This window comes from Nannobrachium achirus (assembly GCF_963921795.1).
Source record: "Nannobrachium achirus genome assembly, chromosome: 11".
NCBI lineage: Eukaryota > Metazoa > Chordata > Actinopteri > Myctophiformes > Myctophidae > Nannobrachium > Nannobrachium achirus.
The window spans coordinates 49,681,814-49,692,901 of NC_137820.1; the positions used below are offsets into that span (position 1 = coordinate 49,681,814).

Here is an 11,088-nt window from a genome sequence, read left to right on the forward strand (position 1 = left end):
CTTAAAAAGAAAATAGAGGAAGTAGACAACTAGACAATATACAAGCCCGACACATCACAATCTAACGCATTGTAACTATGCACATGACAAAATAGGGGATAATTTGCCTAAAATAGGTGAATATTTTGCAGACAATAACAGCTCTACAAACGTGTAAAATCATCTGTTTTTGGCAAATATTTGGTGTAGAGGTGAAGGAGGAGGGGCCAAGTAGACCCCTGGGCGACACAGGTCAACAATGTAAAGGGTTTAAGAGAGACAAGGGGATCAAACCCATACCCTTTGAGCCACAGAGTGAGGTTGAGAGACCATGGCTACTGAAGGTCACAGGTTCAATCCCTGCGAATAGAAAGGAGTTCATCACAGCTAAAGTGCCACTGAGCAAGCCAGTAGGACCCCATACCTGCTCCAAATATCCAGGGGCATCACGCGTATCTCACTCTGGTCAACTAAACCTCCTCATTCCAGTGTGTGCAAATTGACAGTTGTCATATTTTTAATGACATCATTGACAAGATTTTGTGAACCATATGTTTTTGAAAAAAAAAAAAGCTCTATAGGGAGGTACTGGGGCCAGTCTGGGACAGACTGGGAGAACTGGGTTTGGTGCAGGTGGTGAAGCTGACCCTGACATCCCTTGGATAGAAGCCCTGGAGAACCCCGTCCACCACCACATCAGGAAGGTCTGTGGGGGGAAATGGTTGGTTAGTCTACAAAATCTCTTCTGTCCATTACATGTTTGTTACATTAGGTTCGGTCAATTATGTCTCCCCTTCAGTAATACCAATTGGTATAGTGTTTTATAGGCCAAGGACCCCTTAGTTGAGAGAGAGATGAAGCAGGGACCCCCACAACCTTTTCGTAGATTCCATATAGTTTCATCGTTTGACAGCACAATCGTCAAGTGTATTTAGGATTCACGTCAATTTGTGTTTTCAGATATTTAACCACCTGAACCGTCAGCGTCAATACTTAATAAACCTGACCTTTCACTCAGTACTTAGTCTGCTCTTTTTCCCCTCTACACGAAAGCTCTTTGCCGAAAATAGCCTAGTGATCTGCTATTTTTGTCTAAAGTTCTCAGAATATGGACGTTAGGGTTCAAGTTGTTAATATAAAAAAGGAGAACAAAGGTTTCTATCACACAACGATTTGGAGGACCCCCTGTAGTAACTCTGAGGACCCCCTAGGGGTCCCGTACCCCCTGCTGAAGACCCCTGTTTTAAACCATTTTTATCGTTGATTAGTCACCTTTACAATAATAATCATAATTGTAAGGATAGTGCAATTTGTATTACTGAAGGGAAGAAAGAATCGACCAAAGTCAAGTTTACAAACCTTTTGTGGACAGTTTATAATAACACTGCAATTCCAATAAGAAAACCAATAAGAAAAAAGTAATACCTAACAATAATCAATATTCATTTTTGGTCTGCATGTCTCTCCCACCCTCTCCGGCCTTACTTGCCATTTCTCTCCATAGTCCAAACAATCAATACAATACCATAAAAATATACTCCATAAATTCAGAGAGCACAGTAAAATTATCACTGTTAATTTGTAAAAATTTGCTACTTTTGAAAGGGATCGGCATCACTGGGCGTATCCATTGTGGGGAATTGCGACATTGTGTGTACAACTACGCATTTTGCATGAGAAATACATAGACGTTATAGGGCATTTTCCCCACTGTATGTGCTCACATCAGAACAATAGGGTATTTTATACCTGATATACAGTCAGACAGGTATGGGTCCCGTTCATATCCCACCACACGCTGATGCTGTTGCTGCCAGCTGAAAGAACACAGGATAATTACTGTCCACAGATGTTAACATTACTCCAGAAGATGATGGATACAAATGAACAGAAATGTCGTTTTTGTTGAAGGCATACATCTTTCATATGATGCCGCTTATGTTTTTTAACAAATTTGTACTAAAACACTTTAGCTTTTTACCCTATTTTCTACCTAATTTAGTCCTTATGCCAGCCTTCCTCCCCACACACATTTGTTTGTTGTCACTGGCACTGCTGTTGTTTCCTATTTCCTACTGACTGACCTACCAGTGAGGAGCCCCCACTGGGAGGACATAGAGCGGCCATCCTACTCCTCTCACCCAAAATTCCCTGCCACCCCAGCCCGCAGGAGTACAGTACTATTATCACTCTTGCCACTCTTGAGGGATTCTGTTCTGTGGCTTTTACATTTTCTTCCTTCCCTTATTTTACTCTCAGGGGCTCCGCCAGGCAAAAGAAAACCTGGAAGGCCAAAAACCACCTGGCGCAGAACAGTGAAACAAGAGCTGGAACAGATGAACCTGTCATGGGGAGAGGCGCAACATGCTGCCAGGGATCGAATGCAATGGAGATCGCTCATTGAAGCCTTATGTCCCATAGGGGACGAAGAGGAGTAAGTAAGTACGTTATTTTACTCTCTGCTGCCCCCAAACACATTCCTTGGGGTTGTTTTTTTGTTTATTGATTATGCCGCCTCAGTAAATTGGTCAGTAATGCTTGTCTTACCTGTAAGAGTCAGAGTCATCCACCAGAGACCTGAAAAAATAATGTCACTTTTAGTCACTTTTCTTATCTCAGAGAAAGTTAGCTCACAAGGAGGTTAAGGATCATACATATAATAAAACAAAGAACATTTTCCTGTTAAAGGCTGTACATTCTTTTTTTCTCCCATAGTTCTGATGTCACACAAATGCAAACAATACAGAATCCCCCAATATGTATCATCACATTACCCGGTATGGCAAAATCAATTTTACGATTGGATCCACATCTTAAAAAATAAAAAGCCATACTGAGGTTTGTGATGTTATATGTTGTCAGCTTTGTATGGGTTTGTTTGTGTGCTAAAGAGTGAGTTTCAGAGCTGTTTCACCATACAATGCAAGTAAATGAGGAGAGCAAAATATCTTGTCAATGGTAACATGTCATTAGGTCAAACACCCTTTGGATCTACCACCAAAACCTAACCTTACCCCTAACCTCAGTAAAACTATGCCTAAACTTAACCCTAACCCTAACCTCAGTAACCGCGACGCGGGTGATTATCTAACCTGCCGACGCTGTTCGACCCAACGGGAGTTCGACCTATGGGGCAGTCCCCCTCAATTGGACTTGTTAAATTATGAGAAGAGAATTACACAACCAAAACCATGGAACTACACAACCAAAATGTCTACTAACATGTCATTGCGCTTTATTAAGTAATGGATGTTTCTTCCATAAATCAGGGGACTATTTTAGGATAGTTTCCTCCTCATTTCCATCTCAGAGAGCCAGTAGCACTGCACAAATCTAGCAGGAGAAACTGCTTTTTTATGCTGCCCTGCTCTCCATCTACAAATAGAAAAGCTAGATATAGTCTAGACATGCATCTTAAAACTTTGGTTGGAGTAGGCCATAAGAGTGTGCTGCCCTATAAAGACTTTTTAAAATGTCCCGGGGTCATAAATTGGGTTTAGTGTACCAAAATAAAATAATTTTGGGGGGACAGGACTCAGGAAGTGTCAAAAGGCCAGTGCCATTCTCAGGTGTGGAAGGGGCATGCTGTTCTAGATGTTTAAGGGACAGTCCAATATATGAGCTGAGTCTTATTAAACTCATGTTTATAGAGGTTTCTCACATTTAAGATGATAAAACTACACCCTACAAATGTTCTGTTCAAATGTCCTAATGTTGCAGATACACCACCCTTATGTGAGGCCTTACTCTATGCTGCTAAAGGCTAATAAACAATACAGTGGTTTTGTTTATGGTACATCTGGTAGAGATCTTGAGGTAATTCTCCGTTTCTCTGACTGCTTTCTGTTACCGTTTGTCTGTGAGCTGCTTATCGCTTTTACTCAAAACAAACCCTCCACTTCTATATTGTCAGTACTTCTAGTTGGACACGATACGCATTGAAATAATTTCTCTTAGCACTACAGTACTCATGCTGTTACTGTTCCATGTGTGTGTTTACAGAGTTACAGGACTTACTCCAGACTGCTGATCTTGTTGCCAGTGTGGAAGTGTTTTACATGCAGGAAGTCTAACAGCACCTGAGGCACATCTTCATTCTGGTACAGGATATCCTAGACAAATCCGAGTCACAATGAAGTTTAATGACCTTGTGTTACTTGTGAGTTAATGCTGTGGATGAAGTGTCACATACAGTGCAATGCATGCACTGTATGCGACACTTTCATCTCTAACTCAATGTCTGACATCTGGTGCTTTTTCATGGTCAGAGGTTAAAGTCGAGTCAACTATGTATTAGTTAATACATTGTCATTTCATATGGCATACCAAACACTGCTAAACTAATAACACATAAAACAACATGTGTTGGTAAGATGTTTATACGTTTTATCCAATGGTTTCTCCTGTTCTGAGCTCCTACAACTGTACCTGGATTAGGGTTGGGGACGGTAACCGCCGTACCGCCGTACCGCGGTATACCGAGGTCTACCGCGGTGTCAGTGTGCTTACCGCGGTAAAAAAAGACAAAAAGAAGTCTATTTTTTATTGGAAAACAAGCGAGTTTTAAAACAGGGGAGAAGCGAGGACCGCATGCGCTCCATGCCGCTCTGCTCTGGGCCGTGTACCACATGTTTGGAAGCCACATACGTCACTCGGAGACACAGACCTGCAAAGCCTGGGCAGGCAGCAGCCTCGTAGATGTAGAGGAGTACAGAGCAGCGTAAACTTTCTCTGTAATCCACACGACACAAGGATGTTAATACATACCTTGTGTTGTGGCAGTTTATTTTTTATTCATACGGATTACTGGCGGAGGGTGGGCCGCGTGGACTAAAACCGAAAAAGAAACTATTTTACTTTTTCCACCGCGTCGCACCCCGTCCGGCGGCGCGTCAGCGATTTTATAACCTTTTCTGTCAAGTCTTGTAACTAAAACCTGTATATAGCAGCACTCAATCACTGCGATTTGAGAGTTGAGACGTGACGTGAGTTTACAGAATCACTGTACACGATCTGACTAACCATCCTCTTCTGGTTTGTTCACACACCGCTGTTTGTGTCTGAAAAGCCCAAGTAGCTAGCCTACGTTACTATGGTAACCCGACAGTGCATAGATATAAAAGCTCAGAACGCGTCGCGGATGCGATGTGTTGTGAGCTTGTAGATCTGCTCCTTTCAAAGCCAGACCCGCTGTGCTGTACGGAGAAGTCGGGCTGTGGAGAGGCGACTTTTGGGAAGATGATTGCAATATTTTGGCTTATCGCCGAACCTTAATTAATAGATACGGGGGTGCGGTAATTACCGCAATACCGGCAGTAAATGGGAAGACGGTAATCGCGGTAACAAAATGTCGATACCGCCCCAGCCCTAACCTGGATGTAGTCTTCAAGTTCCTGTCTCCTCTGCTCCAATGGCTTGGTCCTCAGATGGGGGTTCCTTTTACTTGGGAAGTCTGGAGTCTGGATAATCTTCCTCAGCTGAACAAAACACATGAAGCCCTTAATATAGTTACACTTTCCTGGAAACCACAAACCCTTTAAGAAAATGTCTGGGATTTTACTGCCAGCACATCACTGTTGAGCTCTATAGTGATATACAACACATGATCCTGTTTCAGTCAAGTACAAATTGAACTTTGGCTCTATACAATTCAAGATGACAGAGGAATTCTGTAAAGAAAGAAGAGAAAAAACCTTCATCATCATCATCATCATCATCATCCAAAAAGACATCACCTTGGTGGTTGCATTAACTTTACAAACGGCTTTGTGAAAACAGACTGTTACTGATGCCGATTGAGATTTCAGTTCCTTCATCCTGCTTTGTTTCAGTTCACAGTCGGTTGGAAAAGTCTTGTCAGATGATTTGTGGTTTGTTAGAAGTTATCGTTCCAAGTTCCCTTACTTTGCCGCCCATCACTGTGCAGTTGCTACATTTGAGACAAATAGGCTACATTTTCCATTCTTCATGATGAAAAAAGATTATCTTCCCATTCTGCATGCCAATGACTCACTCTCTAGGGCTAGGCGTTTCATTCCCGAACTCGTTCTCAATACTGTTGTCTCGTCTTGTTAGCCGTGTTTGGAATGTAGTAGTAGCCAAGTACTAAAAAGGTAACACACCTGGGCAACTCATGTTGCCAGGGTCATTCTATGGTTCACCACTCCCCTTATGGAGGACACACACATCAACATACAGACACAGAGTAGAATTGATAAAACAATCACAAAACCAATGCAGCAGACATGATACACACTCACTCGCGCGCACACTCACTCTCTCTCTCTCACACACACACACACACACACACACACACACACACACACACACACACACACACACACACACACACACACACACACACACACACACACACACACACACACACACACACACACACACACACACACACACAAAATTGTTATAAACACTGAACAGGGTTGACGTTGGTATGTCATTTAACAATGACAGGACAATAAACTGTGAAGTACCTTTCTGTGGAGGGTCTGGAACTCGCTGGATCTTCTCAGCACATAGTGCTTCCTCCCATTAAACAAGATCTCTACTCTGAAAAGCTGGGGCAGCAGACAGACAGACAGACAGACAGACAGACAGACAGACAGACAGACAGACAGACAGACAGACAGTCAGAACAGAGGGGGGGGGGGGGGGGGGGGTGTCTTTCCAATTAATTGCTGTCACAATAAAAAAAAAAGAGTCTGAAGTGTATAGGAAAACAACAACAAGAAACACTATTCCTATTTCCTAAATGATCAAAATGGACCAAATTGAATACTAAAATGTGTATTGTGAGCATCACATGCACCAGGGGGAGACAGAAAGCAGCACAGAGACACTAGGAATTCAGTGAAAGTTGTCCTGGATACTCTCAGTGAAAGTTGTCCTGGATACAAGACTGTACACAAACTGAAATGCACAATTTTGGACAATTATGAGAAAATAAAGCCACACTATGGCACATGGTTGTTTTAAAGTATATATTCTTACTTCCAGAGCTGTGCTGTCCTGTGTTGTTCGATTAGACAAGAGAACCACATTAGCCTGAAGAGGACATTTAGGCTATTCAGATTTATAGACAGTGACTGACAGGCCTGTGACACTTAATGGGAGACTCTGTGGGTCATGACATGGTCATGTTACTGATCTAACTACCATGATGTCTAAACTATGAACACGATGTCTGGCTTTTTACAGTCTGCATGCACAGGAATTACTCTGCTGATGTTGTCTTACAGACACAAACATGTACAGACAGTTTGTCCTTTTATTAAGAACCAGAATTTCATGGTTAATGAATCCAGTGTTTCTCAAACTTTCACATTTCAAGGTCTCCCCTTAACTCCGACAGTGTACAAATGAAACCTCATTTTTACACTGTCAGAGTTACAGACTTCAGACTTGTATGGGTCAATTTAGGCCCCCTAAAGGAACACACATAGTCCCTCTGAAGACACTTTGAGAACCACTGAATTAAACCATCAAAATGTCTCCATTCAAAATTCCAAACAAAGATGAGAGACCTAACTGGACTGCATACATTTGCACAGAGTGCATGTGTTTATTTATTTGTAATTTAAGAATTGATGTTAATTTATTTAAAGGAGTAGGCCATAAAGAGACAATTTCTGCATACAGGAAATGTTATACATTATGTTTGAGGGTATAGGACAACTTATGCATTCCTTATTTTAAAAACCAACCAACCAACCAACCAATGCAATGACCAGAAAAGACCAGAGTCACCAGACAGCCAAGACATTATGTCCCTAGAGTGCAGTATGTGTGACATCCACAACAAATTCCACAGCCTTTAGTGAATTCCTGTCATTTTTGAGTCTAGGTGTAGTCTTTAACACAGTTTATGAGAACTTGACAAGCACATAACATGCTTGTGCCCTGCAGGCTGCACGTCTACCATTAAAACTCTCGAGGGAAAAAAAAGAAGGAAAAAACGAAAATCTGTTTCGCTGGGCTCATCATAGTAGAAAGCTCGGGATTTTTTCAAAAAGTATTTTTCCCAGAAGATATGCCCAAAACATGAACGGTTGGTCCAGACTCCAGGCTTCTTATTAACAACACTTTTTTCAAATAGTGATCAGCGACCAAAACACTTCTATTTGTTTCATGTATTTTCAAGTGTTCAACTGTCCAATATCATTATCAAACTACCAAACTTTGTTCTAAAATATGTCTGGCCGGCCAGGTCTGGTTTAAGGATTTTTTATCCAGATAAAATACTAGAGCCAGCCTGCCCTGCACAGCTCCCGTAGGCTGTCAACAACTTACCTGCCTGTCCTGTCCAACCATAACCCGTCAAATTGATCACGCGTCGTTGACACGTCAACTTTGTCTACACGTTCTCAAGTTTCAATAACCAGAGTCAATGTAGGGCATTATTTAGAGATCACATTCGACAATATTACGAAGCCGACAACTTAAGATATCAGAGACAGAGAGATGAAATCACACCGCCGTCCTCACCTTTCTCGACTTTCCAGAATCATCAACTTCCCTCTCCAGCGAAGGGATCGACACTTCTATCATGAGGGAAATCTGCTGCAGCATCGTAAGAATGAATTAGCTACTGTATCTGTGTGAGATCGGACACGATTGAGGGTCTCTTTCCTCGCTTTAAGCACTTTGTTTTGTGTTGAGCAACTGAAATGGAGGGGTTTGATGTTTCTCTCCGTGAGAAATCCTCCCTGGCTGCGACGCTGTGCTCCACCTACAAACTAATGAATGGGTGGCTGGCTGGCACGCCCACGCTCATGACATGTTTGACAGCAGGAATATACAGTGGGCCTCAGTTTTTATTTTTGTCAAGGAAACCCAAATTGCTATTTATCCACGGACCCACTTTTCAAAAGATTTTGTGCCAGGCAGGGACCCCCACAGATTTGTGTTTTGTTGTTGTTGTTGTTGTTGTTGTTGTTGTTGTTGTTGTTGTTGTTGAGGAATCACAATTCAAAAATAATCAGATCTACAGTTTCACACTTCACAGAGTAGCCTATCTCATTGCAAAGCATTGCATGCTTATAGATATCCGATTAAGCCGAAGTATTGTAAAATAGGATTAAATTGCTGTTTTTTATATGCTATTAACTAATTTTGCTGGGGACCCAGACCCCCTCCTCAAGAACTTCTGGGGGTTGTTGGAACCCAGTTTGAGCATCACTGCTATAGTATACTTGAACCTGAGGTGCAGCCCCAATTTTCTTTTTTGAGTCTCAAAGTTACACAAAAACGAGACATAAAGCTATAGGGCTATAATATCATATCACATTATAATATAAACTGTAAAACACCTATCATACATGAAAACAACAAAAAAGTTGACAGGAAAACATCAACTCTATTACCAATACGTTTCAGAGTAGGTGAAAAGTTGATGGTTCAACATTATAGAGAACATGTTTGTTATTGCAAACTATGAGGTGCCAGAATTTGCATTGGCACATCATCAGCGACAGGCCAACTTAAAGCAACATAATAGTCTACTGACAAAGTACATGTCAATACAGGACTTACACTGGTACAGACATTGAACAGACATGAAACAACCGCTTCTGTTTCTTTCTGCCACATTACACAGACTGAATACAGTATAGGCATACAACATTTATAATAAAGCCTTTGTTCTGGAACAGACATCACAAACCCTTTGAAATCTAGAATCACTTCCCGATGTAGCCTATACATGAACAGGAACGCAAAGTAAAACTGACAGAAATAAGGATGTAAGACTGAGATAAGCAGTGGTTCCAAAACCTTTTACTCAAAACGTGAAAGAGGAATTAGTTTGCCCGGGACCCAAACTAGTGACAATAGCAGATCTACAAGCTCACAACATGTCACTTTGTGCCACGTTGTGAACATTTATTGATGCCAATTATTTGATTTTATGGTTTTATTTGTGACATACTTTTGTTTATAATTGATGAAAAGTTGTGATTTCTTTTTGTTTTAAACTTTTTTAATTATTTTGAAATAATATCCTTATTTTTCTAAATGTAGGCTATAGGAAACAAACCAAAAAGTGGACATTTACTCGCAACCCTTAGTAATTCACTGTTTGGGAAACAGTGATCTATTCTAAAGAACAAAACCATTGAAATCCTGACCAACACAGATCTCTGGAGTCTGCTCATTTGTCAACAATACAGGTTTGACTCACTGGTGCGAGATTTCAACCCCAATGTTCTCACAGGGAAACGTTATTGTTTCGGAGTCAGATTTGTTTACAATCCCCTTGAGGGCAGGATTAGGGTTAGTTGTTCTTTCTTTGTCATTTGTAGGCCACATGCTTAGACCTACTCAAACTTGTGTTACAACTTTTAAAACATCTGGATATTTTTCAGAGTTAGAAACATTTGTTTCATACTGTGGTGAAGTCCCTACCATCATACCATGAAACCAAATCTCCTCAAACTCTAGACTAATTTGCAGTTTACAGTCTCTCTCTACCTTGAGAGAAGAATCACAACCAACACGTAATTTTAACAAGGCACTAAACATGCACGTCCTGAGTCACAGCAGTTACATTGTTGTCATCAAGATGTGATTTACAGATCTACAATTCACCCTCAGTCTTATATTCCTTTATGGAAATTAAATTACCAAAGAAATGACAAGGCAGTGTCATTTTAATGCCAGACCAGTGAGTCTTAGCTGTTTTACTTCTTGAGCTATGCTATTATCAATTTCAAGACTCTGAAAACTCACCTATTCAAAATTGCCTTTCCCAACTGACCTCGGACCTACTCTTGTTTTATTGTTATATTGTTTTTATTGTATCTTCTTACCTTAACCTAGTTTTTTCCCCCTAATAAAGTTTGTATCTGCCGCATACACACATGCACACACACAAACACTCTTGTAAAGCGACTTTGAGTACTTAGAAAAGCGCTATATACATTTCAGTTATTATTATTATTATACTTATTAATTTCAGAAGAACTAGCAATTATTGGCATTTCCATTGCTAAATGGTTCTAAACAACAACTGATCAAATTGAAAGAATAATTAAAGTAAGTAAATAAAGTAATTTAGCAAACAGGCAGTGAGCTGATTGATTGATTAAATTAACA

The 11,088-nt window shown here is 40.8% G+C and overlaps 1 protein-coding gene across 1 annotated transcript; it reads right to left on the reverse strand.

Moving 5' to 3' along the window:
* Window positions 1-554: 554 nt before the first annotated feature.
* On the reverse strand, window positions 555-8,565 carry snx22 (sorting nexin 22; the record flags this gene model as incomplete). Its single annotated transcript, XM_080737141.1, is given in 7 exon segments — window positions 555-685; window positions 1,729-1,796; window positions 3,960-3,991; window positions 3,996-4,091; window positions 5,352-5,456; window positions 6,471-6,554; window positions 8,482-8,565. Coding segments are annotated over 7 exon segments (600 nt in total).
* Window positions 8,566-11,088: the final 2,523 nt, after the last annotated feature.